The sequence below is a fragment of the Halteromyces radiatus genome (genome assembly GCF_025201355.1).
Source record: "Halteromyces radiatus strain CBS 162.75 chromosome Unknown BX664scaffold_1, whole genome shotgun sequence".
Classification (NCBI taxonomy): domain Eukaryota; kingdom Fungi; phylum Mucoromycota; class Mucoromycetes; order Mucorales; family Cunninghamellaceae; genus Halteromyces; species Halteromyces radiatus.
In genome coordinates, this window is record NW_026251687.1 from 1,175,708 (window position 1) to 1,202,771 (window position 27,064).

General features: G+C 32.3%; 14 protein-coding genes across 14 annotated transcripts; 5 read left to right on the forward strand and 9 right to left on the reverse strand.

Moving 5' to 3' along the window:
• Nucleotides 1-1,306: 1,306 nt before the first annotated feature.
• BX664DRAFT_363151 (high-temperature-induced dauer-formation protein-domain-containing protein) lies at nt 1,307-3,845 on the forward strand (the record flags this gene model as incomplete). The annotated part of the gene is made up of 6 exons (XM_051548361.1): nt 1,307-1,918; nt 2,169-2,259; nt 2,359-2,522; nt 2,608-2,851; nt 2,963-3,282; nt 3,393-3,845. The coding sequence occupies 6 exons, from the start codon at nt 1,307-1,309 to the stop codon at nt 3,843-3,845; spliced, it is 1,884 nt and encodes a 627-aa protein (XP_051404479.1).
• Nucleotides 3,846-4,002: 157 nt separating this feature from the next.
• On the reverse strand, nt 4,003-5,367 carry BX664DRAFT_319893 (Eisosome component PIL1-domain-containing protein). Its single transcript, XM_051543023.1, has 3 exons — nt 5,122-5,367; nt 4,996-5,059; nt 4,003-4,944 (listed from the first exon to the last, which is right to left on the reverse strand). The coding sequence occupies exons 1-3, from the start codon at nt 5,359-5,361 to the stop codon at nt 4,073-4,075; spliced, it is 1,176 nt and encodes a 391-aa protein (XP_051404480.1). The 5' UTR covers nt 5,362-5,367; the 3' UTR covers nt 4,003-4,072.
• A 358-nt stretch (nt 5,368-5,725) lies between these two features.
• Nucleotides 5,726-6,346, forward strand: BX664DRAFT_246822 (mitochondrial 18kDa protein; the record flags this gene model as incomplete). The annotated part of the gene is made up of 3 exons (XM_051540258.1): nt 5,726-5,843; nt 5,921-6,045; nt 6,098-6,346. Coding segments are annotated over 3 exons (492 nt in total), but the record flags the coding sequence as incomplete, so codon positions are not given.
• Nucleotides 6,347-6,522: 176 nt separating this feature from the next.
• On the reverse strand, nt 6,523-8,957 carry BX664DRAFT_319897 (MAP kinase). The gene is given in 13 exon segments (XM_051543024.1): nt 6,523-6,939; nt 7,010-7,073; nt 7,136-7,257; nt 7,317-7,463; nt 7,533-7,604; nt 7,687-7,822; nt 7,892-7,951; nt 8,020-8,152; nt 8,223-8,275; nt 8,338-8,424; nt 8,495-8,547; nt 8,717-8,719; nt 8,737-8,957. 13 exon segments carry the CDS (start codon nt 8,828-8,830, stop codon nt 6,641-6,643), a joined length of 1,323 nt encoding a protein of 440 aa, XP_051404482.1. The 5' UTR covers nt 8,831-8,957; the 3' UTR covers nt 6,523-6,640.
• A 783-nt stretch (nt 8,958-9,740) lies between these two features.
• On the forward strand, nt 9,741-10,906 carry BX664DRAFT_255681 (glycosyl-transferase for dystroglycan-domain-containing protein; the record flags this gene model as incomplete). Its single annotated transcript, XM_051540426.1, has 3 exons — nt 9,741-9,873; nt 9,992-10,683; nt 10,751-10,906. 3 exons carry the CDS (start codon nt 9,741-9,743, stop codon nt 10,904-10,906), a joined length of 981 nt encoding a protein of 326 aa, XP_051404483.1.
• A 433-nt stretch (nt 10,907-11,339) lies between these two features.
• BX664DRAFT_319901 (uncharacterized protein) lies at nt 11,340-13,014 on the reverse strand. The gene is made up of 3 exons (XM_051543025.1): nt 12,466-13,014; nt 12,167-12,359; nt 11,340-11,998 (listed from the first exon to the last, which is right to left on the reverse strand). The coding sequence occupies exons 1-3, from the start codon at nt 12,960-12,962 to the stop codon at nt 11,732-11,734; spliced, it is 957 nt and encodes a 318-aa protein (XP_051404484.1). The 5' UTR covers nt 12,963-13,014; the 3' UTR covers nt 11,340-11,731.
• Nucleotides 13,015-13,065: 51 nt separating this feature from the next.
• BX664DRAFT_288701 (uncharacterized protein) lies at nt 13,066-13,995 on the reverse strand. Its single transcript, XM_051541803.1, has 4 exons — nt 13,892-13,995; nt 13,682-13,824; nt 13,512-13,628; nt 13,066-13,309 (listed from the first exon to the last, which is right to left on the reverse strand). The coding sequence occupies exons 1-4, from the start codon at nt 13,916-13,918 to the stop codon at nt 13,228-13,230; spliced, it is 369 nt and encodes a 122-aa protein (XP_051404485.1). The 5' UTR covers nt 13,919-13,995; the 3' UTR covers nt 13,066-13,227.
• Nucleotides 13,996-14,052: 57 nt separating this feature from the next.
• BX664DRAFT_319907 (surface antigen-domain-containing protein) lies at nt 14,053-16,017 on the reverse strand. The gene is made up of 7 exons (XM_051543026.1): nt 15,924-16,017; nt 15,507-15,818; nt 15,361-15,453; nt 15,159-15,290; nt 15,012-15,094; nt 14,520-14,887; nt 14,053-14,437 (listed from the first exon to the last, which is right to left on the reverse strand). The coding sequence occupies exons 1-7, from the start codon at nt 15,948-15,950 to the stop codon at nt 14,121-14,123; spliced, it is 1,332 nt and encodes a 443-aa protein (XP_051404486.1). The 5' UTR covers nt 15,951-16,017; the 3' UTR covers nt 14,053-14,120.
• Nucleotides 16,018-16,473: 456 nt separating this feature from the next.
• On the reverse strand, nt 16,474-18,640 carry BX664DRAFT_381557 (kinase-like domain-containing protein). The gene is made up of 14 exons (XM_051548973.1): nt 18,527-18,640; nt 18,426-18,471; nt 18,248-18,334; nt 18,125-18,177; nt 17,911-18,068; nt 17,820-17,854; nt 17,628-17,763; nt 17,503-17,574; nt 17,356-17,435; nt 17,206-17,284; nt 17,027-17,136; nt 16,898-16,961; nt 16,748-16,826; nt 16,474-16,677 (listed from the first exon to the last, which is right to left on the reverse strand). The coding sequence occupies exons 1-14, from the start codon at nt 18,625-18,627 to the stop codon at nt 16,527-16,529; spliced, it is 1,251 nt and encodes a 416-aa protein (XP_051404487.1). The 5' UTR covers nt 18,628-18,640; the 3' UTR covers nt 16,474-16,526.
• Nucleotides 18,641-18,671: 31 nt separating this feature from the next.
• Nucleotides 18,672-20,428, forward strand: BX664DRAFT_319913 (checkpoint protein Hus1/Mec3). Its single transcript, XM_051543027.1, has 8 exons — nt 18,672-18,809; nt 18,879-18,990; nt 19,079-19,091; nt 19,167-19,355; nt 19,483-19,590; nt 19,652-19,826; nt 19,902-20,015; nt 20,098-20,428. The coding sequence occupies exons 1-8, from the start codon at nt 18,683-18,685 to the stop codon at nt 20,235-20,237; spliced, it is 978 nt and encodes a 325-aa protein (XP_051404488.1). The 5' UTR covers nt 18,672-18,682; the 3' UTR covers nt 20,238-20,428.
• Nucleotides 20,429-20,713: 285 nt separating this feature from the next.
• Nucleotides 20,714-21,859, reverse strand: BX664DRAFT_255317 (uncharacterized protein; the record flags this gene model as incomplete). Its single annotated transcript, XM_051540406.1, has 2 exons — nt 20,714-20,787; nt 20,884-21,859. 2 exons carry the CDS (start codon nt 21,857-21,859, stop codon nt 20,714-20,716), a joined length of 1,050 nt encoding a protein of 349 aa, XP_051404489.1.
• Nucleotides 21,860-22,453: 594 nt separating this feature from the next.
• Nucleotides 22,454-23,957, reverse strand: BX664DRAFT_253898 (S-adenosyl-L-methionine-dependent methyltransferase; the record flags this gene model as incomplete). The annotated part of the gene is made up of 5 exons (XM_051540333.1): nt 22,454-23,187; nt 23,313-23,328; nt 23,452-23,537; nt 23,603-23,641; nt 23,729-23,957. 5 exons carry the CDS (start codon nt 23,955-23,957, stop codon nt 22,454-22,456), a joined length of 1,104 nt encoding a protein of 367 aa, XP_051404490.1.
• A 689-nt stretch (nt 23,958-24,646) lies between these two features.
• Nucleotides 24,647-25,612, forward strand: BX664DRAFT_288714 (endoribonuclease L-PSP). The gene is made up of 5 exons (XM_051541804.1): nt 24,647-24,731; nt 24,837-24,872; nt 24,987-25,052; nt 25,151-25,314; nt 25,402-25,612. Exons 1-5 carry the CDS (start codon nt 24,680-24,682, stop codon nt 25,495-25,497), a joined length of 414 nt encoding a protein of 137 aa, XP_051404491.1. The 5' UTR covers nt 24,647-24,679; the 3' UTR covers nt 25,498-25,612.
• Nucleotides 25,613-25,666: 54 nt separating this feature from the next.
• On the reverse strand, nt 25,667-26,338 carry BX664DRAFT_319921 (uncharacterized protein). The gene is made up of 3 exons (XM_051543028.1): nt 26,202-26,338; nt 25,944-26,134; nt 25,667-25,858 (listed from the first exon to the last, which is right to left on the reverse strand). The coding sequence occupies exons 1-3, from the start codon at nt 26,278-26,280 to the stop codon at nt 25,832-25,834; spliced, it is 297 nt and encodes a 98-aa protein (XP_051404492.1). The 5' UTR covers nt 26,281-26,338; the 3' UTR covers nt 25,667-25,831.
• Nucleotides 26,339-27,064: the final 726 nt, after the last annotated feature.

Sequence of the window (27,064 nt, forward strand, 5' to 3'; positions counted from 1 at the left end):
ATCTATATAGATCAGATTTATTTTATTTTGGCTTAGGTATCCCAAAAAAGGCAACAGTATTCCCTTCAAGGCTGTCCCATATCCCTATTTCATACACCGCTGAACATTTTTTTTTATTTCTTCCACCTTTTTTTTTTATATTATTTTATTTTTATTCTTCTTTCTTTATACACTTTCCTATTTATATGGGTGCCACTGATAGTAAACTCGCTTTTCGGAAAGGTGTCTTTCGTTTATACGAAGAACGCGTAAATAAAACATATATATAAATATATATAAAAACTCCTTTTTTTTTTTTAATCTTACTCCAGGATGCCACTTCTAATTCTCCCTCTTTTTTTTTTTTATCACTTTGTCTTTAGAATATACCAGTTTCCGCTGATGACTACTGGACTTGTGTAAGTTGAACTATTCTTTATCAAAGAGATGATATATATATGTATACTTGAAGTTTTACCTATACATGAATTCACTCTTATCATCCCTTTATTTTTCTTATACTTTTTTAGTTTTGGACCCTCCCAGAAACGGCAGACGATATTTACTCACTTATCGGGGCTAACGACATTCGAAAGATTCGCGACGTTGCCAAGGAAAATATGGAAACTTTGATTGACAAGGTAAAAGAAAAACAGTTATCATGATGAATAAACTTCTCAAACCTCTATTTTTTTCCTTTTTTTTTTTTTTTTTTTTTTTTTTTTTTGGTAGCTTATCGAACGTATTGATACCATTGTGAATGCTCCCAGTTTCCCTTCAGCACAATATCCAGTACATCATCTTATTAATTGTTTTCGGATTCTGACTCGTATCATGCCATATATATTTGAAAGTACTGAACATGGAGAATGGGAAGATCAATTCTTTTGGACACCTAGAACTGTGGAGCGTTTGATACCAACAACTTCTCTCCAAGACCAACAAATCAAAGGCACTTTTGAAGAACAGCAAGAATCAACAACTTCATCATCAGATACTATGGATCAAAAACGCATCATTGAATATGATACATTGAAACCACGAGGTGAACTTCTCTTAAACCGTAAGTTTGATTCATTGATAACGATCAAATAGAAGGAAACTGAATTAATTATTTCTTGTTGTTATAGTTGTTATTCAATGTCTGTACTTGATTGGCTTTACTCTACCGCTCACAGTGACAAACACAAAGGAAGAAAACTCCCGTGTGGTCTATGCTATTTGGGAAGATGGTATTGGTTCCTCCACATCCTTAGGAACCTCCCGTGATATAGATATGAATCGAATCGAAGTACTTCGCTTATTGACAGTGCTTTTTTCCAAATCTATGTATACTTCTCCATCTCATACTCTGGCAAAGGAAGATCTTTGGCTCAACCATGTGGTAACCAAGACAGAACGCAAGGTGATTTTGGTCCTGTTATGCAGCTTTATGAATACTGCGTGCAAATATGATCCTATAGGCTGGGGAGTTCCTTACAATCATATTATGGTAGCAGATCCTCGGGAACAATTGGTAGCCATGTGTCTTCGTGTCTTGCTGATCTTATTGGATTATCGATCACCACATGCTGTAGAAGTGATGCATGAATTGGATCAACAACAACAACAACGACAACACTCGCTTGCAGGAACCGCCACTGAACAAATGATCGGTGATATTACTACTTCTTCTACAATTACTTTGACAGCGAAGAACAACAACGGCGATCATCCATCATCACCTGATACAAGCAACAATGTTCAAGAAGAGACTCCCGCCGTCCTCGTACCCACTAGTCCTACCTCAACTGAAATTCAATCCATCTTGTCTTCTGTAGAGGAAATCAACGATACTCACGACAATCCATTCAAACATTATTTATCCAAACTACATCGTCCAAGCGATTTCAAATTTTTGGTGGATGGAATTCATCGTATCTTGCTAAATCCATTACAGGTAAACATGATGATGATCATTCTATCTTAAAAAAAGGAAAAGGAACTCACATCATTTTATACCAGGCGACCAATACATATCTTCCGCGATCAACCAAGCGCGTGCAATGTACTAGTGAAATGTTGATGCTTTGTTGGAGACTAATGGAATGCAATCAGGTAATATAAAAGAAACAAAAAAAAAAGGTTTGTTATTGGAGGATTCATTATGTCTTTATTCTTGCTAATATATTATATTATATTGGAAATAGCGATTCAAGAATTATATGACTGAAACGAATCATGCTCTGGACCTATTAGTGGTGTTGATATACTATTCTGTTGAAAGCAAATCGAATATCAGTAAGACAGAAAAAAAAATAGAGTCAATAAATGGAATGTTATTCATTTGACTAACATTATCTCTCTTTTTTTTTTTTTTTTTGATCATTTTACTTTTAGCGCAAGTGGGCGTGGTACGTATGTGTGCCTTTATTTTACAAACATTATCATCTGAACGTGAATTTGGTATTAAGCTCAACACTGTTTTCAATGGCCACTCTGCTCTTCCATCTATTGCTCGACTTCCAGCTTTCCATGGTACTTATGGCGATTATCTCGTTGTCGTATGTGTATTATATAGGTGTACGATTCCTTTTTTTTTTTACTAACTAACCGAGTTTCTTTTTTTTTTTTTTTGATCATTTGTAGTCTATTGTCAATTTGATTGCATCAACACATGGTGGGTTATCTTCATTATATCCAGCCTTTATTCTCACTATCGCCAATGTCTCCCCTTATCTCAAAAACTTATCTGTGGCTTCTGCTAGCAAACTTATTACGTTATTCAATTCTGTATCGTCTCCTGGGTTTATGTTGGCCGACGATAGTAATCATCGTCTCACTGGTTATATGTTGGAAATATTCAACAATATTATTCAATACCATTTTGCAAGTAAGTACTCTTCCTTCTTTAAAAAAAAAGATTAAAAGGATAACAAAGATAATGAATATGAACTAACATTCACTATAATCATTTTTCTATTTTTTTTTTTTTTGAATTTAGATAATCCCAATGTGATTTATGCTATTGTTCGAAATCACACTCGATTTGAAAAGTTGTTCAATTTTACTCTCTCCTCTGGCTTGGCTGAAATAGAACATCATCGACGATTAAAAGAAGAAAAACGACAATCCATCTCCTCAGAAGCACCAGTTAACAATTCAGATCATCCAACTGTCAATGACGATACAAAAACAACTCCTTCATCCTCATCCTCGACATCATCTTTGGAAAGACAGCAAGTCACTTCTCCATCATCATCGTCATCATCCTCTTTAGGACAGATGTACACCTTTCAAAAGTTTAGTCCTACTGAAGAATGGGTAAGAAGAAATAAAAAAAAAATATGGAAAAGATAAAAAAAAAAAAAAAAAAAAAACAATCTAACAATTATTTTTTTTTTAATGTTTGTTTGATGTTACCTTGAATATAGGTATCACTTTGGTTCCCGCAATTCCCAGTGGAAACGATCCGTGTACTTTTGGATTATTTGGTACCGTTAGTGGAAGAGAAATGTACGACGGAAGGATTGACAACAGATGCTCAGGTGTTGGAATTCTTACGGTCGGTCACTTTGGTTGGTATTTTACCTCAACGACATGCTATCTTTATCCGAAAATTCCAATGGGGTGAAGCCCTTGTTATCTGGTTTAGAAGTATGTTATGGGGCCAGGCTTATATTTCATCTATGCATACATTGGTCAGTCCTTGGAATGGTACTTTGATTCGACTTTTCCAAATCAAGCATGAAATTCCTTCCTCACCATCACAACAACAACAAAAACGATCAACAACATCTCCACCACCACCAGCAACAATAGAACAAACATCAACAACAGTTGACACTACCGATTCTGCAAGTATCTCTTCTCCGGTAGCGAAATGATCGGGCGTAGTCATATAGTTTAGTTAGTTAGATATATTTATATATAGTATTCATTTTGTTTGTACAACTTTAAAATCATAATAAAAAAAAAACGGTATCTTTTATTTCAAAAAAAAAAAGGTAAATGGATAAACTATCTGATACATGTTTTTTTTTTAAAAAAATAAAAATAAAAATAAAAAAAAGACAAGTCAAGAGAAGTAAAACAAAAAAAACAAAAGGATATATTAGCCTTCTTTTTGTTTGATAAGTTGTTGAGATGATGAATTGAATTGTTGTTGGAAATCTGAATAGGACCGACGACGTCTAGATGATTGGTGAGTCAGTTGAGTACGATACATCTTATAATAATCCATATCTTGAGAGGTTGATATAGTATCTACATTATTTGCTGTCTGATCTGCAGATGATGATGATGGTGGTGGTGTATAGGCAGGTGGAGGGGCATTGGGATATACATTTTCAGTTTGTGCTTCATTATGTTTTTCCATTGCGGATGGATGTTGTTTTTTTTCATCGATTGTTTTGTAATAAATCCGTTGATCTGATGTCGTTGGTAATAATCCTTGTTCATGATAATAGGCTATATCCTCTTCCGTCAAAAACGTGGCATCGTCATTGAAATCGTCATGGAAAGCAAGAGTGGGACGTTCATCCTCTTCACACGGTGTCCATTGATCCAGGGCCAGTAGACAATCGTTCAAAATAAGACTGGATTGGGATTCACTTGTATAAGGTTTTCGTTTAAACGAGTTGTCAACAGTAGGGGTTACATCCAATAAATCCACAATGTATTTCCCAAACCCGGCAATCATTTTCATCTTGTCAGCGTATTCCACCATGGCATTGAATCGACTATAGAAGGCTTCCTTGAGTGCAAATCGTTTAAAATCACCCAATTCCATTTCTGCTTGTCGTGTATCGTTATCTAAAGCTATCCATTCAGTCTCAATGTCCTGTCGTCGAGGTGATGTTGGATTGGTCTTATCTAAATGTTGTAATCGGGCGGCAAGCGAACGTCTTTTTTCACGATGATCACAAAGCAAATCTTCACGTTCACGAATTGATTTGATGGCTTGTCGATATTGTTGATAATGCACTATAAATATATATATGATAAATAATGGATTATATAAAAAAAAAAAATTACCTGCATATTGTTGTTCAATTTCATTTGCCTTTTCAAGAAGTGTAGCCAACTTATCACCAATATCCTAAATAATAAAAAGAATATCAATAAAGTAAAATAAATAAAATAAAAATATAGTTTCTATACTTGAAGGTCAGTGAAGTCATCATCTTGATCAGGTTGAGTTGCCCATTCCCTGAAACTTTTGGTGGTTTCTCTACGTCGATAAGCCAAAGTACGCATAGTGGCTAGATCATTTCGTTCTTGAAATATCCATACTGATAAGGCTTTGGTATCTTGTTTATGAAGTGGATTGTTTTTAGCCATATGAGACTTGACATCACTACTAAGTTTACCCAAAGAGAATTGGAGATCTTTGAAATTCATCTTGTGAGAGAAAAAAAAAAAAAAAAAGAAGAGGTTGGATTAGACCTATCTGTGAATTCTTTTCTGTCGTACAATATTTGTTTTTTTTTTTTGGCTTCAAGCTTACCAATTTGATCCATTTGATGGAAAAGGGGAAAAAAAATCCGCATTACCCTTTTGAGTCAAAAGTTGATCTTTTTTATTTCTTTTGCCGCGGTAACATCCGGTTGAATGATAAACCCGTGCTCTTGGAAATCCGAGATTTTTTTTTAATTTTTTTTTTTCTTTTTGTTTTCTTTTCATTAATCTATCTTTATTTTCGATCTATTTCATGTCCTCTTCTACAGTCAATTCTCCTCCTTCCTCTGAACATCATTCTTTCACTGAACGTGTAGAAGAAGGCGAAGTGGATACTATCCAAACCAATGCTCGTTATTTGGCTTATGCTAGTCGTTTGAAGACAGCAGTGGCAGCTTCTAGTCGATATTTGGCTTACTCTTCTGGTAAGTTAATAATAATAAAAAAAAAAAAAATTATTTCAAACTTACCATTATATATATGTATATATTTTTTTTTCAAGATATTGGTGAAAGTTTCCGTCCTGTTGTATCACCTGCTGTAGTCAGGGCTGCCTATGGAGTTTCTTGGGGTTATGTTTTAGTTGATATGTCTTATGAAGGATACAAAGCTCATCATGCTGGAGATGTAAGTTTATCAAATAATATATAAAAAGTCATTCAACCTTTTTTTTTTGTAGTCTAATCAACAAGCAGCTTTAGCCATGGTTCATCGAGGTGCATTTCAAGCTATTGCATCCATGATGTTCCCCATGATCACCATCCATACTGCTGTCAAATATTCTGCCAAGGCATTCAAGAATGTGAAAAATCCAAAAATTCGTACCTGGGGTCCTACTTCTATTGGTTTAGCTATTGTTCCCTTCCTACCTTATCTATTTGATGAACCTGTTGAAAAAGCCATGGATCGTCTCTTTGAACCTTTGAAGGTGATGGCCAAGAAAGATACTGCTACACTTGAAGATAAAACCGGATAATAATTTTATTTAATATATAGATCTTTTCTACAATTATCATTCATACATATATATATATATATATTTTGACATGTACTTTTATTCAAATTCATTTAAAATAATAAACAATTTTTGTTTTTCTTTACTGATACAATTCGAATGACAAGAACAATGTATATAAAGAAAAAAAATACTAGCGACGATGATATACATATATATATATATATATAAGAAGACTAAACTAAATAAATGAAACTATACTAAGGACTATTGACCACTAAGTTCTCTTTCCAATTCTTCGACCTCCATATGTTGAATAGAAGAGTGATTGGCAACAGCAGAGGCAGCTACAGAGTTATCTTGACCCATGGATTCTGATCGATTTCTTGTTTGAGCAGCAGCTTGTTTGCTTCTTTCCAAAGTTTCACGATCTTGTACCGACATACTTTCCTTTCGTCGCAAATTGGAACCATACACAGGAGGTTGGAGAATAGATGTTTGTTGTCCTGATAATTGACCTCCATCCTTGTTTGATTTGAATGACATCACTTCTTGGGCAATACTTCCTAAAAGAAAAGAAAAAAAGTGAGTTACATTAACTCTCTCTCTCTCTTTCTCATTTTTTTATGGACTTACTTCTCATTTCTTCAATAGAATCCACCACTTCAAAGGAAAAATCAAAATGTTGTACATGGGAAGGCTATATATATATAAAATAACAAATGTTAATCATTATTCTTTTTTTTTCTTTCTTTATATTACCTCATCATCTTCATCATGATATGCACTTAGATAAGGATGTGCCAAAGCTTCTTCTACAGTAATTCGTTTTGAAGGATCAAATTCCAAAAGTTTATTCAACAAGTCAATAGCAAGAGGATTGGCTATATAAAAATAAAAAAGAGTCAGTTCCCTATTCACTTTTTCTTCTCGATCAAGTTACCTCTTGGATACAAATTTTGGAATGGAATACGAGGCATAAGAGGTAAACTACGAATATACATTTGAGCTCGTTCACTACCAACACGTTGTAAAGTCTCTTCATCAGGAGTTCCAAGAATGCCTAGGATTTGATTGAGTTGATCCACGTCTAAAAAAGGAAACACTCATATCAGATCCTAACCTTTTTTTTTTTTAAAAAAAAAAAATAAAAACTTACAATCACGTCCCTTGAATAAAGGTTTACCACCTAACATTTCTGCAAAGATACATCCAACAGACCACATATCAACTATTTTTAAAGAATCAACAAATAAATAAATAAATAAAAAAAAGTCAATTCATATTTTATGTATATGAAGAAATTCACTTACTGGCTTTGGTATAGCTTTGGAAACTGAGCATGATTTCGGGAGCTCTGTACCATCTTGTAGCAACATATTCTGTCATGAAACCCACATTACTATCTGGATTATCTGAATAACCACGAGCAAGACCAAAATCACAAATCTAATATAAATCGATTAAGTTTGATTATTATTATTATTCATTTATGTCTTTTCTTTTTTATATAAATACCTTGAGTTCACAATCAGCATTTACCAATAAGTTTCCTGGTTTCAAATCACGATGAAGCACCTAATGTAAAAAAAAAATACGATGACATATTATTTGATTGTTTCATAAAAGAAAAAAAAAATATTTACATTGGCACTATGAATATATTTAAGACCACGACATATTTGATAAACAAAGTATTGAAAATGAGCATCAGTAAGAGGTTGACCAGATCGAATAATTTGATGAAGATCAGCTTCCATCAATTCTTGTACAAGGTATCTAAAAAAAAAAACAAATAAATAAATAGATTAAAAAATCAAATCTATCTAATTGAAATTCGTGTGTATACATTTCATTAAAGTCCTGTAAATTGACAATATCCATATCTATGATAGAAGTAATCTAATGATAATAAAAATAAAATACAGTTAATAAACATGATAATTATTTATTAACTAACTTACGTTTTCATGTCCATTGAAGTGTTTAAGTAACTTTACTTCTCGTAAAGCTCGTTTTGCCAAAATGGTTTTTTCAAAAATACGACAAACCTAATATATATATATATATATATATATATATATGTATTAGAATTCTAATATTCTTATTTTAAATATTTACCTTTTTGATGGCAACTTGTTCTCCTGTAGTAGTATCTTTTGCGGAACTGATAATTTCGTGGATAAGAAGAAGAAGAAGAAAAGAAAATTAAGTATTAGATTATCTATTTTTATTTTTATTTTTATTTTATTTTTTACCAGACAACACTTTTTTTTTGATGGGGAATTATATATATGAAGAAAGAAAGTATAAGTTAGTATTAGCAGTTAAAAAAAGAAAAAGCACTGTTTTATTTTCTTACCCATAAGCGCCCTGACCCATTTCACGTATAAAAGAATACTTTTTATCAACTATAAATTGTTGATTTAAAACAGGAAACGATTGATATCCAGACATTGATTAGGAATAATAGGTTAGATGAAAAAAAAAAGAAAAAAGAAAAGAAAAGAAAAAAAAAAATAAAGGGAAAAGCCAAAAAGTAAAGAAAGTAAGAAAAAAGACAAAAAGAAAAAAAAAATTGAAAGGGCACCGGAGATTGAACACCTTTAACAAAAAAAAAAGAGTCCCGTATTCTGTAGTTTTTTCTTTTTCTTTACAGGTCATAAACAAGATACTATAACATTATTAAAGAACCAAATGTTTATCTATGGTGTAACCCATGGATTAACGGAAAAGGATTTTTTTTTTCTTTCGTTTTGTATAATATTCTAATCCTTTCTTTTTAGTTTTCCGATTGATGAAGGTTACTCGTTTGTAGTACAATAAATGTCAATTATTATTACTACTATTGATTTTTATCTTGTTTTTCAAATATATATATTACAATATTCTTTTATATATTCTCTCTCATATATAAAAAGATGTTGGATCTAACATAAAAGAAAAGACGTATATATATATATATATTTCATTCCCCGATTCCAAACTTTAGTTTTTGTATATATTTTTTTGATTTTCTGCCTTTCTTTTTTTTTTTTTTTTTCTTTTTCATTCATCACATTCATAATAAATAATATGAGGGAAACTTCTTCATTATGGCAACTAGCTAAATATTGTCTATTTGTTTATATATTCCTTTCTCTAATATTTACTATTAATCACTTTTATACCTCTTCTCATTCAACTTCACATCATATTGGTCCTATTCAACCAAGAAATGGTCAAGATTTTCTTATTGATTCTTCTCAACAATTCTCTATTCTTAAAGGTAAATTATTATTATTATTATTATTTATTATATATTAACTTATACTTCTTCCCCAAAGGATCGGAGTCAAATTATATGTCGAAATTATTTTCGGATGCCATGGGTCCTTCCAATTTGAAACCATATTACTTCAAAGCACATCATATTCTTAATCATCAAGATATCACTCTTTCTACTTTAGTTACACGCAATCGATTCCCGGTTCTTGGTAGGCTCGCCTCTCATTATCAAGGTATGAAACCTTTTTTTTTTTTTTTTTTTTTTTTTTTTGGAAATTGAAGAAAAAGTTTTTTTCATTCCGAAACTTACTAAAATTAAAAAAAAAATATATATCTATTATTCTCGAACAGGACCAATAAGTGCTGCCATTCATATCAAAGATGATGAAACAAAAGATCAAGTATTAAAAGAATTACATCAATTACTTGATACCAATCCTGATATGCATCGTTATGTCGATATTCATTTGATATTGGATCCTTTTGACCGTCAATTCAATATGTGGAGAAATGTCGCTAAATTCTATGCAAGAACTGATTATATTATGATGTTGGATGTCGATTTTTATCTATGTACTGATTTCCGTCATCGTATCTTAAACAATCACACTCTATTGGATGTTCTGGATTCTGGTCGAACTGCTTTGGTCGTACCTGCTTTTGAATATGTCGTGCAAGAAGATGGTTTGTATGCATCTACTTTCCCTACTGAAAAGACCGATCTTGTCGCTCAAGTACAAGATGACAAAATCGATATGTTTCACAAATCTTGGCTCAATGGACATGGCGCCACCAATTACTCCAAATGGTATACTGCTTCTGACATGTACAAGGTTTCCGATTACAACTTCTCTTATGAACCTTATGTTATTTTCAAAAAGAACGATTCTCCTTGGTGTGATGAACGATTTATTGGTTATGGTGCTAACAAGGCCGCTTGTCTTTATGAAATCTATTTATCTGGTATGGAATTTTGGGTCTTACCTGACGACTTTTTGATTCATCAAACTCATGCTTATCCTGAAGATACAAGAAGAAAAGAGGTAAATTTATATCATGTGACACTGGATTTTAGTTTCTCATTCTCTCTTTTTTATTTATTTATTTTAGCGTCAATATAATCGAAAACTTTATAGTAATTTTAGAGAAGAGCTTTGTTTACGATATTCAAGAAAATTTGTTGCCACTGGTGAATGGGAAACTTCAAGAGCAGATAATCTCAAGAATGAATGTCAAAAAATCCGTGGATTCAGACAAGCTATGTAGTTTTGGTTATATTTGTTTTTATTTTTATTTTTTTTCACCATATATATAATTATTTTCATACATGTATATCTTTTTTTTTTATTATTATTATTGCATCTATTTTTTTGTCATTTTTTTTTTATTTTTCTCTATTGATCATCTTTATCATTTTTCTTTTGTACCTGCATCTCAATCAATAAAAATCCTTTCTTCTACTTATTACTCAATACCGTTTTTGTGTCTGATCTTTTTTTTTTTTATTTATTTATTTATTTGTTTGTTAAAAAAAATTTATAGGTACATGTAAATCTCACACCAAAAACGGGATGAGTTTTCCTTACATTCAGCGCCATTCATGTCATGTATTCAAAATCATTGTACAAAAAATGATCAACCGTTCATCACGAGTGATAAATGATAGATCAGAAGTGACAGATTCAACATCATTCATCCTGTCGATCATTAGAGGCATTCCTTTTTTTTTTTTTTTTTAGAAATCTATCTATCCATTTCTATGCACATCAGTTTGGTACATCTGTACAACGTAAAACGATCATCCTTCCATCCGCCAGAACGGTATATATGTACATATTTTCTTTATTAAACTAAGAGTATGAGTGATATTATATAAAAAGTAAATCAAATGTGATGCAAAACGTGAGGGGAGAGAAAAGACCAACCTTTTTTTGTGTATATATATATATGTGTGTGTGCGTGCATGTATGTGAAGTAATACAGATAAGACCACTAACATCCAAAAACTAACTGAAATAAAAAAAAAAATATAAAAGATAACGTTGTTTTCCTTCAAACTTCAGTTCAAATCCCTTTTGATAGTTGTTGTTGTTACTGTTTTTGTTGTGGTTGTTGCAATTGGTGTAAAGTTGCAGAAGGCATTGGTTCTGGAAGTGTTGTGGGTATGAATAATGACGTGGATGGAAGTAAAGGCGGAGAAGAGACGACGGGGTTGGAATAAACAGATGAGTTGCCTGATGATAATCCTAATGTCCCTGGTAATGTGGTTGCAGATGAAGTGATTGGTGAAGTGGAAGAAGGTGGTGGAAGTCTACTAGCCAATCTAGATCGATACATTTCATTTTCCGCCTTGAGAGCCTATTTTTATAAAAGTAAAACAAAAAAAGAAAGAAAGAAAGAAAGGTTAGAATCATTTTAAATAGATATATATCTTCTATATATGGTAGGTATTATTAATGTATGTACATATGATAAAAAGTGCGGAAATAGAGTAAGTTTCATTCTTTTTTTTTTTGTTTTGCTTACCATAACATATTCCAAAGTTGCTTTCAAGATGTTGCCTTTATGTGGTTTCCTAGTGGTCATAGCGTTGGGTACTACTTGAGACAATTCCAGAATAATATTGTTGATGGTATCTCGTCGTCGTCGTTCTACATGATTATGATTTTCCTTTCGTCGTTGAATCCGTTCCACCACTGTTTTACTGTCCAAATTTTTTCTAATGATACAAAATTTTTCCCGGAAAAAAGATATTAAAAATAAAATAAAATTAAAGTTACGAATGAAAACTTTGTTTTTTTTCATTTCCTTTTTTTGGGCATTACCTGTTGAGAATGTTGACGCCGTTAACTCGGTAAGCTGATTTATTAGTTTGTGATCCTTTTTTCCTTTGTCGTGATGTATGAGGGGATAAATCAGATGTAAAGTTGAGGTATAATACTTGATTAGGTGGACGAGTTGCTTTGATTGGTGAAGTAGGAGTATTGATGATAGTTGTTGTTGGTAGTGGTGGTGTTGTAGGAGCGGACTTATCTTCACCAGATTCAGGGTCGTCATCTTCCATATCTTCTACTTCATCATCATCATCGTCGTCCTCTTCTTCTTCTTCTTCATGACTATCACCTTGTTCGACGAATTCCAAAGTCGTATTTTGTGTTGTTTTCATGATAGGATTGGTAGAAGAAGAAATCACTTTGTCCTTTCTGTCAATACTATCACCAGTCAGCCTTGTTTTTGTTGGACGAACAGAAAATTTGGATGTCATCGATTGAACGTCATGCTTCATATAATCTTGATGGATGGAGTCAGATCGCCAGATCATTTAAAAAAAAAAAAAGGGACGAAATAATGATAATATAGATAAAATAAAAAAAAGGAAAAGAAAAGAAAGAAAGAAAGAAAAAAAAAAAAAGAAGAATCACAGAGGAAAAGCTTATATGCGCCGAGACTGTTTTTCAATTTTCTTTCTCACGATTTAAAGCCCAAGAATCGTCCAATTTTTTTTTTTTATTTCTGATTGAAATATTTTTTTTTAGCACGTGGAGATGATTTGAATTCTACTAATCCAGATATATAAAATAACTGTTCTATCCTATTTGATCACTAAAATCCATATCAAATATACTATTAGGATCTTGTCGTAACTTGGTTCGCGCATCCTTAATCACTCTAATTGAAAAAAAAAGAAACGATTAAAAAAAGAGAGAGAATAATTGATAAGATATAAAATGAGTCAATCCGTTCTAGATCATCTAAACCCAACTCCGTAGTCTCGGTCTATAAACAACACACAAGCACAACACACATATATATAATATTTCCTTATTCTATTACTTCCTTAGAATTTTTCATTTCTTTTTTTGTTTCTTACCTAGCATCTTGTCGCAAGTCACCAGTTTCAATACCCAATTTGGCTTCAGGGGTCAAAGCATCTAATACATAATGATTATCACAATGAGGACAATATTCATCTTCTTCTTCATAATCTCTATTAAATATATACATGAGTTCTATCATCCCTTAAAATACAATCATACTTACGTCATATTCTTTCTAAACGCCTTTTTACACTTTTTACAAGCAAATACCATTTCATCAGTTTTTCGTAGATTATGATCAGAGACTTCCGCATGACAATCAGCACAATCAAACCATCTTCGACAACAAGGAGCTCGAATAGCCACCTAATAAAAAAAAAAAGAGGAACGAAGAGATTAATCAGGTTGTTTTCAATATTCTTCATCTACTTACTTGGGCATTCAATATATGTTTACACATTATTATAAAAAATAAAAATAAAAATAAAATAAGGGAAAAAAAAAGGAAAAAGGGTATACACTATTTCTGGATGAAAGTAAAAAAAAAAAAGGAGAAAAAGAGAGAGTTCGAAGACGTCAAAAGACAACAGACAGAAAAAAAAAAAAAAAAAGATGACAGCCCCAGTTCAAAAGCCGACCGTGTTTATTTTTTATTTTTGAATCTACAAGAAGTTGATACCCACACCAAAACCAAAACCACTATCAATCACATCACCAGTTCGGAATCGAAGAGGAATTGTAAAGTTGGTTTCTATACGAGCTACTTCATGATGGAAAATAAGACCTAAACCAATAGATACACGTGGTTCCCGAGATAAATCTTCTATCGTCTTGTTCATTTCTTCACCTCGTTGCCATTGAGACATATTTCCTGCATTTGCAAAAGCATGTAGTTTGATAGGTAAATGAGCTGATCCAGGAATCGTACTGATCATACTAGCCCCCACAGCCCAATAAACATTGCCTCCTAGTGCATCATCTATATTCAGAGAAAAATATATATATATTACATATTGTTATATCACCCATTCCTTTTTTTTTTTTTTGAGGATAGAACTTACTTCCATTTCTTGCACCAATACCACCAGATTTGAATCCACGCAAAGAGAGAGGACCACCCAAATAAAGACGATCAGATAAATTGACCTTATTATTATCTAATGATGCCAATAAACCAGCCTTGCCACTAAGACTCAAAGATACACGCACAGCATCTGTACCAACTCCCTTGTTCACCAATGTCCTATGAGTTTGACCAAATATTTCATGTTTGATAAAGTTGGAATCCCCTTTTGATCCTACACCAGCCCATTCTTGGAAAAGTCCGAGATAATGCCCTTCAGTAGGAAGTGTCTTGTGGTTGCGAGTGTCATGCACAAATGAATGATATACGGATGATTTCGTGTTGGCGCCAGATTGTTCTCGAATGCTATTGTTTCAAAGGAAAAAATCCATGCATGCATAAACAAAATATTAGTACTACTAGTATCACTATCCTTATCATTTCTCTCTCTTTTTTTTTTTTGTTGTACTCCATTCAAGATCATACTTACGTTGATGAAGCCGTAGGATAAGCAGTAATATCACGTTGAGTTAATGCATAAGATATTTCATTTTCACCATATAAAGATTGAATCTAAAGAGTGAATATGATATCCATCGTTTAGTTCCATTTTCCAAGCAGAAGAATACTGTATTACCTTGACACGTAAACCTTTAGTTTGAGATTCTTCTTTATAAGGATTGATCAATGAATGATCTTTGATAGCGCCATTCACAAAACCAGATAAGGTAAGATAAGGTGATCCATTCAAAGGGGTACTAAGAACAGCCTTTTTATATATAAGTCAATACATGTTCTATCCAGACAAATATATATATATATATAACTATTCATTTTACCTCGCCAGCAGCTAGAGTACGATTGCCAAAGCTGAAACTGGTATCAAATGTTTCTGCTCCACCAAAAAGATTTCTTGATAAAACAGAACCAATCTAATTCAAAAAAAATGAGAAGGAAAAACATTCTTATTTCTATTCTAACTTACCACATGAACTTCATTGTCACCAGTACAAAAAGCAGTCTTAACCAAACCTCTTGATTTTTCTTTGAGTTGAATGGTTACATCCACTGTATCTTTCAAGTTTTGATTGGTATCCAAATACACCTTGATCTCGTCAAAAACATCATGATGATCCAACTTGGTTGCAATATCCTGAGCTTCCTTAAACACGTCGGAGGTCGTCTGAGGTGTGAATAATCCTTGAGTCAAAGTATCCAAAAAGGACTTGCGTGTAATACTGGTGCCCAAAACGCGAACAGAATGAACAGACATTGGTGCATCTTCATTGACTGGAGCCTAATGATAAAAAAAAAAAAGAGAGAGAAAAAAAAATATTAGGTGGAAAAGTTAAAAGTATAGTAAAAAGAATGATATTCTTTTTTCTTTGAATAATAAATATACCTTTGTAAAACTGGTAGTTGATGACATTGTATCTCTTTTTCTTTAGAACGATAGAATTATTCAGTAAAAAAAAAAAAGACAATATGAGTAAAAGAAGAAAAGAAAAATTAGATCAACCCCCCTGCAGCCTAATAAAATTTTGATACAAGCAAAAAAAAAAAAAAAAAAAAAAAAGCAGCGGAGTTTACGCCAAAGCCTGGATATCATCTTTCTACTACTGGATTTTTCCTTGTGAATTGCGTTTATTCTCTTCTTTTCTGCGTTGTGATTAGAGGCTTGTTTACGTCAGTGTTCCAATATATTTGCAATGATCCTTTTGTTGCGAAAATGGATTATGACAAATGATGGATGATTTACCAAAAAGAAAAGTTACAGTGTACGCCTTTCCAAAAAAAAAATCTTGTTTGATTCAATCCATGGAATTAGCTATCAAAGTCAAATCTCCCACACTAAGTGAACAAAAAAAAAAAAAAAAAGAATACACTTCAATGTCAATCATTTACTTTGAAAAGAAAAAAAGTTCATTTCTAAAATTATATTATTCATTTGAGTAAACTACTTCATACTACATAACAACAATAGATTATTTATTAACATATTATACTAAATTAAAAAACCACCCAGATCACGTTCCAAATTAGGATCAACTTGACTAGGACTTGCAATCAGTTCATCAGCATAGCCTTGTTCTTGTTCGGTATTGGAAGATTCAGTATGGTTGAAATGTACACGTGTAGGAGTTGGACTATGAATACTAAGAAGAAAAAAAAAAGAGGACGATGATGGTGTCAATACGTGTTCTCTATAAAACTTTGATATTTTACCTTGGCTGTCTTTGTAATCCAGTCATATCCAATTTCAATTTTTTGTTTTTAAATGTGTTGACTTCGTTGATCAAATCGACTATAAAAAAAAAGAGGGAGAAAGAAAGGGATTAAGAAATCAAACCTAATTTATAATGAAAACATATTTACCTTTTATTTCTTCACTGGTAACTAGGGATTCAAATGAGAAATCCATGGGATATTGGTGTACAATCTACAGTAGTTTGATGGAATAAAAGAAAAGGATGAGTACATAGTAATTTAAATCCAACAGCATACTTCGTTGGCAGGATCATGAAAGAGAGAAAAGTAAGGATGTTCCAAGGCTTCGTCTACTTCAATTCTTGTAGACGGATCAAACATTAATAAACGTTCTAATAAATCAACAGCTAATAAAATAAAAAAGAGAAGGAAATCAGTATTACCACTAACCGATTTAGTATCAATTGATTTATTACCAAAGGGTGAAGCATCAGGAAATAATTGAGTAAAAGGAATCTTCTTGAAATGTTCCAAACGTTGAATATATAGTTGAGCCTAAAAAATAGAAATATAATCATTGAGTGGTCCAAAAAAAAAAAAAAAAAAACTTTATATCTCTTACATACCCTTTGACTTCCCACACGACTTAACGTTTCTTCATCAGGAGTTCCAAGAATAAATAATATTTGTTGTAATTGATCCACATCTGTTGAAAAAAAAAAAAAAAAAAAAGTCAAGAAATAAAAAAAAAAATTCATGTTGCATGACTTTACAATTGCGGCCCCTGAATAATGGTCTTCCACATAACAGTTCAGCAAAGATACAGCCTATGGACCACATGTCAACTAGATATATATATATTGAGTAACAAGTCATTATCTATTATAATCAAACTTACTAGCTTTTGTATAATTTTGAAAGCTCAACATGATTTCTGGAGCACGATAATATCGAGTAGCTACATAATAAGTCATAAAACCAGTATCACCTTCTTTTTCATCCACCAATCCACGAGCCAATCCAAAATCACATATCTATCAAATATATTGATGACTATCAAATAAATCTTTCAAATTTTTTTTTATTTTACCTTCAATTCACAATCTGCATTGATCAAAAGATTACCTAAAGAGAATAAATCAATACGATATTATTTCCTTTTTTTTCTTCTTTTTTGGTACCTGGTTTCAAATCACGATGAAGTACATTAGCACTATGAATATATTTAAGACCACAACATGTTTGATAGATAAAACTTTGATAATGTTCATCTGTTAATGGTTGACCAGATCGAATAATTTGATGTAAATCAGCTTCCATAAATTCTTCATACAAGTAACTAATAAAAAATGATGATGATTGGTTAATGCCATCTTTTTAATATTGTTAACTTACAGTTCATTGAAATTTCGTATATCTACAATATCGGCATGGAATAAACCAATGATCTACGAGAAAAAATATATTAATATTATATTATCTAATATATATATATATATATATATATAAACTTCTTACGTTTTTATGTCCATTGAAATGCTTTAGTAATTTTAGTTCCCGCAGTGCACGTTTGGTGAACATGGATCGTTCGAATAAGTTGCATATCTATTATGATAAAATAAATAATCTATTTACTGGGCACGACGAGATATAACATAATTATTTTTCTTGTTTTTTTTTTTTTTTTCTACCGTACTTTCTTGATAGCACATCGTTCGTTTGTCGTTGTATTGATGGTAGAACTGGATATAAATACATTCATTAGTTATTAAATGAAATGGAGATCGAATCACCTACCATACAACACCATAGGCACCAAGACCTAAGACACGTTCATATTTGTAGTTATCATGGACAACAAAGTTTGGATGTTCACATGGTAAGGTATGATAAGGCATAATGTAATTAGACAAAGATGAAAAAGAAAAAAAGAAGAAAAAAGGGGGGAATAAAATGAAAATTATAAAAATGGAGAGTGGCACAGACTCCGCGATTTTTTTTTTTTGTTCTTTTTTTCTACACGTGTTATATATTATAATGAAACTCGCTGCTACACTGATCAATCCAATTGGTCTTCACAGTAAGTAAAAAACCTTTTATATATATATATAAATAATGTTAGACTCACCCTTGTTTTTTATATATACAGAGATAGCACTTACCCTTGAAAGACTAGGATCTTCTTGTATTATCTGCTTCACTCCAGATTCAATACGATTCATTTGGTATCAACAATATAAACCAGGCATTCGTTCATGGATGTAAGTCAAACTTTACTTTTTACTTCTTTAAATTGTTTATATTGATCTACCCTGTTTTTTTTTTTTTTTTTTTTATTTCTACATGTAGTAATGTTGATCCAGTAAGTATCTTTAGCAAATAATAGTGATCGGTTCGACTTGACTCTTTTTTTTTTTTTTTTCTTATTGTATTCTAGCACACCTTATTCTCACAATATCGAGTCAAAAGTCAGGATAACGATGAAGTGAACCTATCAGTCGACTTGGACAATTTTGTACATGCCACCAAAGCAGCTCAACAAGCAGATGAAACGAAAATCGATCTAGCTCAACGTATACAAAATGGACAACGAGAAGTACTTTTGATTTGGCGTATGCAATTAGAGGTAAAGCCTTTTATTATTATTATTATTATTATTATTATTATTATTATTATTATTATTATTATTATTATTATTATTATTATTATTATTATTATTACAATATCAATCATTTCTTTTATCTCAAAAATAGAGCCGTGCAGGAAATATGACAGACGCTCGATTTGATTTACATGTGAATAGATTACCTGGCGATAGGATACGACTTGTATGGGACCCACCAGTACTTGCTGATCCTGAAGTAAGTGATGATCAAATAACAAAGTAAACATGATTATATTGACCTTTTTTTTTTTGGATAGACGTACATTATCTTTCCAAATCTATTAGCTATGAAACCGATTGTAGATCGGATGAAATCACTTAGCAAGTATATGACCATTGCCGCCAATATGAATGGACAACTCAAATTGTCAGTCAATACAGATATGGCTCAAGTTGACTCTGTCTTCAGCCATCTTGGAAATCCACGGTTAGGTAAAAGAAAAACAAAATATCCTTTTAATTTACTTTTGACTGATATATTCTTGGAACTTTATTTTCTTATATTAGAGGGTCACGAAACTAATCAACACAAGGATCAATTTGCTTCTGTAGAAGTATTGACGGAGGATTTAGCCAACTTTTTGAATTGTCATAACTTGGAACCACGAACGATCATTTGTGGTAAACATGCATGAATAGAGGGGAAAAAGAGTACTAGACAAACTTACACTTTTTTTTTTCTTTCTGATATATATATATATAGTTATCACTGAACAATCTTGTCTTGCCTTTTACGTCTATGTCAATCTGGATGTCTACAGTATGCCCAACGAACACCACTCTTTATTGATGCAACGTCCCGAAACAATACTCACCTGTCATATTCCTGTTTATATCCCATGATAACGTTTTTACATGATCTTTCTATGTTCTACCTTTATTTTCTATCCTCATCTTCATTATTATTCATTGTCATTATATAATGCCATGCATCCACATTCATAATCACAACTATCATCATCAAATCTTCGTAGATAGTCATTCTCTATTATACCAGCATAGTTTTATAAGTACATAATAAAATACTGAAATGCATTGAAATAATAATAATAAAATAAAATAAAATAAAATAAGAAAACAAAGTAATAGTAGAGAATAAAACATGCCCAAAAAGAATGTATATAGTTTATTAATAATCTTGTTGTTTCAAAAATGAGAAAAATATAAAATGCTTCAAATGAAATGTACAAATAAAAAAAATGAGAGGAATAAAACTACAACGTCTAGAATCGACCACGGCCGCCTAATGATGATAATAAAAATATTAGTCCATTTTATATTTAAATCATCGCTATCACTCATGTTCAAATTTTCGTCTGCTATTTACCTCGGAAGCCGCCTCGGGGACCACCACGGTTACCACCACGGTTACCACCACGACCACCGCGACCACCTGTATACAAAAAAAAAGAAACAATAACGATTTATCAGTACCTTCTTTTTTTTTTTTTTTTTTTTGTATCTCATGTATATATATATATATATTTACCTCGGAAACCACCACGCTCCTTGTTGAATCGAGAACGATCACCATCAGGTTGACCACCAAAATCAGTACGGATGGGACGACCATTGACACTAACACCATTCATTTCCTTGACGGCCTTTTCAGCTTGATCATCAGTTTCGAATTGAATATAACCAATACCACGAATTTGTTCAGTAGCTCTATCGATGGGAAGACGTACTTCTACAATGTTACCAAAAGATTCAAAGGCTTCACGAAGACCGGCTTCATCCAGATCACGACTAATGTTGGCGACAAACACAGTGTTGGTCTTTGGACTATAGTTTTCATCCTTGCGGCGGGGAGTAGCAGGGGTGGCTACATCCAAACGAATATTACGACCTTGGAATTCAACACCATTCAAAGTAAGAGCATCATCCATATCTTTCTTATTGGCAAAATCCACATAACCAAAGCCACGATTGCGTTTGACACCAGAAGGAGCATTGCGATCCAAGGACATGCGAATGGATTGTACCTTCTTACCATTATCTTCAAAGAATTCTCGGAGTTGTTCTTCAGTACAATTCCAGTCCAATTGTCCAACAAATAATGAAAGTCCAGAAGCACCAAATTGAGGTTTAGGTTCCTTGCTGATTTCTACCTTGGCTCGTTTGGGGGCTTGTTCTTCTTCTTCTTCTTCTTCATTTTCTTCTTCAGAGGCAGAACGCTTGTTGTTTTTGGTTTCTTCTACTTCTTCTTCTCCTTCTTCAGAGGAATCATCACTATCAGAAGATTCATCACTAGAGTCTTCTACATCGCTTTCTTCCTTATCATCGTCAGAGGAATCAGCAGAAGAAGAGGAGTCATCACTAGAGTCTTGATCTACGGCGTTTTCTTCACTAGATTTGACAGAGGAGTCATCAGAAGATTCAGATTCACTGTCTGAGGAAGTTTCTACAACAGCAGCAGGCTTTTCTTCTTTCTTGGAAGCTTTCTTGACAGATGATTTGGCCATTATAAAAATATAGATAAGAGAATGTAAAAGAAAAGAGAAAAAAAAAAAAAAGGAAAGAGAAAATTTTTAAAAAAGGAAAGCGGGGTAGAAAAGTAAGCCACTCAATTTTTTTCTTTTTGTTCAAGCAGAAACCTGGAATTCATTGCCCGTACTCTCTGTATGTATTCGTGTAACTATTATTCCTTCTTTGTGAATGTTATGCATCCATACAAAAATCATAATCTTTTCCTGATAGATGTAATATTCCATTCATGCTGCATCACTACAAGGTCGAACTCTTTATCTACATTGGATGATTGGGGTTGATGGATGATATACAGAAGGCACGTTGTCAATAAATAAAAAAAAAACCATAAAGATTTAGTTTTCTTGTTTTATTCGAGATTATATAATAAGAGATAATGAGAATGATAATAAATATTAAAAAAAAGGGCATAAAGATTTAGTTTTTTTGTTTTATTCGAGATTATATAATAAGAGATAATAATAATAATAATAAATATTAAAAAAAAAGATCAGATGACAAGATCCAAAGAAAAAAAAAATAGTATATAAAATATGATCATGAATTGAATAAACTAAAAAAAAAGAAAATCATTCTAAAGGTTTCTCCACCAAAAAGAAGAACATTGGAGTGAAAATACCCATTTCTCCACCAAGAACCAGATTATCAGCGGCAGCATTCAACAATTGAGAGGTTTCCAACACACCAGAAGGCACCATTCTGAATTTATGTAATATGGTCAACAAAGTATCAGTATACCGACGACCCCAAGGAGATCGTAAAAGTCCACGTAAACCAGGATCAGGCTTGCTAAGAGTATAATACCAAGGTACAGTCGCTGCACCATCGAAAGGACCAAGAGTACCTCTATCTTCTACCGCCACATCACCTTCTTCAATAATCTTGAATCCCACAGATAAAAGAGCAGCCAAACATTGTTTTGTTGAATAAAGCTTGGAAATCGAATTACCTTGTTCGATAGCATGAATGATCTTCTTTTGTGTCATATCGTTTTCATCATAAGCTTCTGTCGTACACCATTCATAACAAGCAAATCGTCCACCAGGTTTCAATACACGAAATATTTCACCATACACCATTTCCAATCGTGGTGCATGCACTGTTGCTTCCACAGAGAAAACAGCATCAAATGTTTGTGCTTCAATAGGCATGTTGGTAAAATCACCTTTGATAAAATCTGTTCTTGCAGACAGGCCATATCTCTTCGAGTAAGCCAAACATCTTTCAATTTGATATGCGTTGTTGTTTATGCCTGTCACATGAGCTCCACCAGAAGATTTGACTATTTCTCGTAATGGACCACCTATTCTCCCCCAACAAAAAAAAAAAAAAATGGTCAGTTTTGTCTGTGATAATGCATTGGTATGTTTCCCTCTTTTTTTTTTTTTTATCCATCATCCTGTATTTTCATCATTTCAATACACTTACCAACACCACAACCAACCTGAGTGTAACCATACGTGGACAAAAAAAAAAAAAAAAAAAAAGGAAAACCAAATCCTCATTAGACACAGAATTTTCTCTATGTTGATCTTTCGGTACAATTTCCCTTTTTTTTATCACTTACATCCAATACCCGCATATTATTGTTCAAACCCAATTTCAACGCCAGGAAGGCTTCATGTCGATTAATGTTTTGTTCAAAAGTATCACCTAATATAATAATGGGAAAAAAAAAAACATATTTAATTAAGTCTTACAAATCAGTGAGAATTTACCTTTATATAGTTTTGCAAAATGAAAGGATTGACCCCAACCTAAGAAAAAAAAAAGGTTGAGAAGATCAGATAAATGTTTTATTTTTTTTTGTAGTAAAAGAACAATGAAATAAAGTGTATACTTACCATATTCATAAAAGTCAGTGACAAGATCATAAAAAGAATTGGTCATAGATTGAGCTTGTTGTCGTCGAGTATCCACTGCTTCATCATTATCCTTCAACTTTCCTTGATCATTCCATAAGCTATGATATCGTTTGGAGGCTTGATTATTCAAAGCATCATTCTTTTGCCCTACTTTTTTCAAAAAACTATTTTCATCCAACACCAATTGTCGTCCATGAAGGTCACGCATCAATTTGATTTCTTCGGTATAAGTATCCAGTGTAAGAGACATTCTTTTTTTTTTATTGTTGTTTCACTATATGATGATGATTAATACATACAATATCGTAAGATAAATGGTTTATAATGCGATATAAATAATAAAAATAAAAAATAAAAATAAAAAAAGAAAGAAAGAAAGAAAAGAAAAGAAAAAATAAAGTATACCAAATGATCTCTTATTGTTTGACAATGACTGAGTCTAAAATCCACACCCTAGTTTAGGCATGTTGATCCTTTTGAGCATAGAGTACCCAAACAACGGTCTAAATATATTATCCATCGTCAAATTAACCGGGATATGCTTAATAATTCAACGCTGTAGTAAACGATCTTTTCTTCTTTCTTATCCAAAGAATGAAAAATATAATGGATTGACTCTTATCGAACTAGAAAACTATCATCATCTAATCCCAAAATAAAGTGTGTGCACATGATATGTAACAATAACAATAAAAAGTGTATCATCATGTTTTCTTGTGCGTGATATGTGTGATATTCGTCTTTTTTTTTTTTTTTTTTTTTTTTACGCATCAACAATTAATTTATCCGTTGAGACGAGTGCAAGTTCTCAGGCTCTCCGCCAATCAAATCGCTTACCTTGAAAATTATTCCATATTTTTTTTAAGTGAAACCCCACAACTTTCTATTCTCTTTTTTTTTTCCTCTCTCTCTCCGTCTTCTCATTACACCATGTTTGCTACTCGCGTCTTTTCTAGATCTATGTCTACCTTGACACGCGTCCGTAAGTTGATTAAGAGAATCCACTTTTTTCATTTTACTTCTTCATATATTAAATATTTCATTTTGTTTTATTTTTTTTTTTTATCTATTCATGATATATATATAGAGACTGCCAAAGCACCTCCTGCCATTGGTCCATACGGTAAGTTTGGTTTTACTTGACCATGTCCAGCAAGACAAGTTGTTGTCTTTCGTGTGTGTTTTTCCTTATTTGACTAACTATTCTTCTATCTTTTATATATATATATATATATAGTTCAAGCTATCAAAGTCAACGGCATGGTATATACTTCAGGCTCCCTTCCAGCCGTTCCTGAAACAGGTAACGATAACTTTTTGGGTAGCATATCTTAAAAAAGAATTCTCCTTTACTAATCATTCTTCTTTTTTTTTTTTTTTTTTTTTGGTCTGATACTTTAGGTGAGATTGTTCAAGGTGGCATTGTTGAACAAACTCACCAATGTTTGACTAATATGTCTGAAGTATTAAAAGAAGCTGGAACTGGATTAAACAAAGTTGTGAAAACGACAGTGTTTTTAAAGGATATGAACGATTTTGTTGCTATGAATGAAGTTTATTCAAAGGTATTCAAAGAAAAAAAAAGGAAGGAAGGATGATATAGATATAGTATCTTATGTTATAGAGAGAAAAGTACTAATATTCTTTTATAGTATTTTGATCAACATCAACCTGCTCGTAGCTGTGTCCAAGTTGCTCGTCTTCCCAAGGATGTTGCTGTTGAAATTGAATGTGTAGCTTCCAATTAGAACTTAGTTTAGATGTATTTCCTTTGAATAGTACTATTCTTTGTATGCATTTTATGGATTTTTTTTTTACCTAATAAAACTTCGGATGGTTTCGGAAGTAGTTTGGATTTACTTTTTTTTTAAGACCTTATTATGAAGAATAGAAATAGGACAGGTCAAAAGGATAGTATCATGTAAATGAAATATGTAATAAGTTTTTATTGAGTATAGCTATAAAAATAATACAAATAACAATGTCTGAGGAAGATATGTATATGCGTGATGATAAAAAAAGTGAAGGGATAAACTGAAGAGTGTTATTGGGCAAAAACGTAGTCTAATCTATTTGATAAAACTAGTAAATGAGATTGGCACCACCAAGCTATAAGAGAACAAAAAAAAAGCATATTAGTATCAACTCGACCATTCTTATTCATACTATTATCTTGTTTTTCTTTTGAACATACATCGATGGCTTCCATTTCTATATCAGTCAAAGGTAAACGCTTGTAACGAGAAGGCAATTGACTCATTTCAATACTACCACCAGTAGAAGAAGATACATTAGCAGTAGAACGGGTAACAGGTTCGGGTTTTGGTACATGTTTTTCTAGATTGGCAGGTGTCAATGGATGAGGACCATGATGAGGAGGAGTTTCTATAAAGTCAGGGAAGAAGAAAGAGTTAGAAATATATAATACAAAAGATCAATTAAAAGAATTTACCTTTCCAAAGAGCTTGTCTTGATCCGACGAAACGAATCATAGGTTGATGACCAGCACGTAAGACCTTTGAGAATTGCATATGAAATAAAAAGATGGATAAGAAGGAGAGAGAGAAAGAAAAAATAGTTAAAAAAAAAAAAGAAAAGGCCGTTGGGCAAAACAATCGGGGGTCTGCTATAAAAAAAATATAACTAGCCAATCATGTGCCTTCCGATTTTTGAGGGTATCATTTCTTTTCTTTTCTTTTTTTTTTGGATACTTACTGTCCCAATACTAGAAAACTATTATTCACATCTTCAAACCTCCGGGATGAGAAGTGGATCTTGTAAATTCAGTGTCTGGTTGAAGGCAAGTCATTCGTAACCAATCATCGCGATATTAATACCTCTTCAACTGTACCCATTTTTGCGACTAGGATAATCTGGGGTTTGATACACACAATAGTGCCTAAATTGGTAACCATTTTTGACTTGTCCTTACTTCTTTTTTTTTTTTTGCCGATGAATTCGCTGGCATTCCACAGCAGCAACATAGTTTTGTCGATCAGTATTCGTTCGTAGAAATAACAGTAGCTTTTTTCAGAGAGCTTCTTGATAACTATAACCACCGATTGTTTATACTATCCTCTTCCTGAATCATCATAAAAGCTTTTGATCATGTAGTTGAGAGGGGATTAGGCACAGTGATTCATCTACTCCTTTGGTAAATTTTGATTGAGGTACAATATCAAAGATTTTCACTTCAGATCCACTATATATGAACGATAAAAAAAAAAAAAAGGTAGCAATTGTTTTTATTCTGATTGTATTTGGAATGATGTTTAATATTTTGAGTTATCTATTCAATCTGCATTAACATAAATA

Excerpts from the sequence above, each read along its gene's own strand:
- BX664DRAFT_319893 (XM_051543023.1), bottom strand. The coding sequence starts at position 5,361 with ATGAATTTCAAAGATCTCCAATTCTCTTTGGGTAAACTTAGTAGTGAT. Across the intron at positions 5,060-5,121 it reads ATGACTTCACTGACCTTCAA|GATATTGGTGATAAGTTGGC; the intron begins GTATAGAAACTA and ends TTTATTATTTAG. Across the intron at positions 4,945-4,995 it reads AATTGAACAACAATATGCAG|TGCATTATCAACAATATCGA; the intron begins GTAATTTTTTTT and ends ATATATTTATAG.
- BX664DRAFT_319897 (XM_051543024.1), bottom strand. The coding sequence starts at position 8,830 with ATGTCTGGATATCAATCGTTTCCTGTTTTAAATCAACAATTTATAGTT. Across the intron at positions 7,464-7,532 it reads TTTATTCAAGGGACGTGATT|ACGTGGATCAACTCAATCAA; the intron begins GTAAGTTTTTAT and ends TTCCTTTTTTAG. Across the intron at positions 6,940-7,009 it reads TTCTATTGAAGAAATGAGAA|GAAGTATTGCCCAAGAAGTG; the intron begins GTAAGTCCATAA and ends CTTTTCTTTTAG.
- BX664DRAFT_319901 (XM_051543025.1), bottom strand. The coding sequence starts at position 12,962 with ATGATCTGGCGATCTGACTCCATCCATCAAGATTATATGAAGCATGAC. Across the intron at positions 12,360-12,465 it reads GGCGTCAACATTCTCAACAG|AAAAAATTTGGACAGTAAAA; the intron begins GTAATGCCCAAA and ends TTGTATCATTAG. Across the intron at positions 11,999-12,166 it reads CAACTTTGGAATATGTTATG|GCTCTCAAGGCGGAAAATGA; the intron begins GTAAGCAAAACA and ends TTATAAAAATAG.
- BX664DRAFT_288701 (XM_051541803.1), bottom strand. The coding sequence starts at position 13,918 with ATGTGTAAACATATATTGAATGCCCAA. Across the intron at positions 13,629-13,681 it reads GCGTTTAGAAAGAATATGAC|AGATTATGAAGAAGAAGATG; the intron begins GTAAGTATGATT and ends TATATTTAATAG. Across the intron at positions 13,310-13,511 it reads GACTTGCGACAAGATGCTAG|AGTGATTAAGGATGCGCGAA; the intron begins GTAAGAAACAAA and ends TTTTTCAATTAG.
- BX664DRAFT_319907 (XM_051543026.1), bottom strand. The coding sequence starts at position 15,950 with ATGTCATCAACTACCAGTTTTACAAAG. Across the intron at positions 15,819-15,923 it reads CAACTACCAGTTTTACAAAG|GCTCCAGTCAATGAAGATGC; the intron begins GTATATTTATTA and ends TTTTATCATTAG. Across the intron at positions 15,095-15,158 it reads CTAAAGGTTTACGTGTCAAG|ATTCAATCTTTATATGGTGA; the intron begins GTAATACAGTAT and ends TTCACTCTTTAG.
- BX664DRAFT_381557 (XM_051548973.1), bottom strand. The coding sequence starts at position 18,627 with ATGCCTTATCATACCTTACCATGTGAACATCCAAACTTTGTTGTCCAT. Across the intron at positions 18,069-18,124 it reads ATACGAAATTTCAATGAACT|TTACTTGTATGAAGAATTTA; the intron begins GTAAGTTAACAA and ends ATTTTTTATTAG. Across the intron at positions 17,764-17,819 it reads ATGCAGATTGTGAATTGAAG|ATATGTGATTTTGGATTGGC; the intron begins GTAAAATAAAAA and ends TATATTTGATAG.
- BX664DRAFT_319913 (XM_051543027.1), top strand. The coding sequence starts at position 18,683 with ATGAAAATTATAAAAATGGAGAGTGGCACAGACTCCGCGATTTTTTTT. Across the intron at positions 19,356-19,482 it reads TTTGGCGTATGCAATTAGAG|AGCCGTGCAGGAAATATGAC; the intron begins GTAAAGCCTTTT and ends TCTCAAAAATAG. Across the intron at positions 19,827-19,901 it reads TCTTGGAAATCCACGGTTAG|AGGGTCACGAAACTAATCAA; the intron begins GTAAAAGAAAAA and ends TTCTTATATTAG.
- BX664DRAFT_288714 (XM_051541804.1), top strand. The coding sequence starts at position 24,680 with ATGTTTGCTACTCGCGTCTTTTCTAGATCTATGTCTACCTTGACACGC. Across the intron at positions 24,732-24,836 it reads GTCTACCTTGACACGCGTCC|AGACTGCCAAAGCACCTCCT; the intron begins GTAAGTTGATTA and ends ATATATATATAG. Across the intron at positions 25,315-25,401 it reads TGAATGAAGTTTATTCAAAG|TATTTTGATCAACATCAACC; the intron begins GTATTCAAAGAA and ends ATTCTTTTATAG.
- BX664DRAFT_319921 (XM_051543028.1), bottom strand. The coding sequence starts at position 26,280 with ATGCAATTCTCAAAGGTCTTACGTGCTGGTCATCAACCTATGATTCGT. Across the intron at positions 26,135-26,201 it reads AAGACAAGCTCTTTGGAAAG|AAACTCCTCCTCATCATGGT; the intron begins GTAAATTCTTTT and ends CTGACTTTATAG. Across the intron at positions 25,859-25,943 it reads TAGAAATGGAAGCCATCGAT|CTTGGTGGTGCCAATCTCAT; the intron begins GTATGTTCAAAA and ends GTTCTCTTATAG.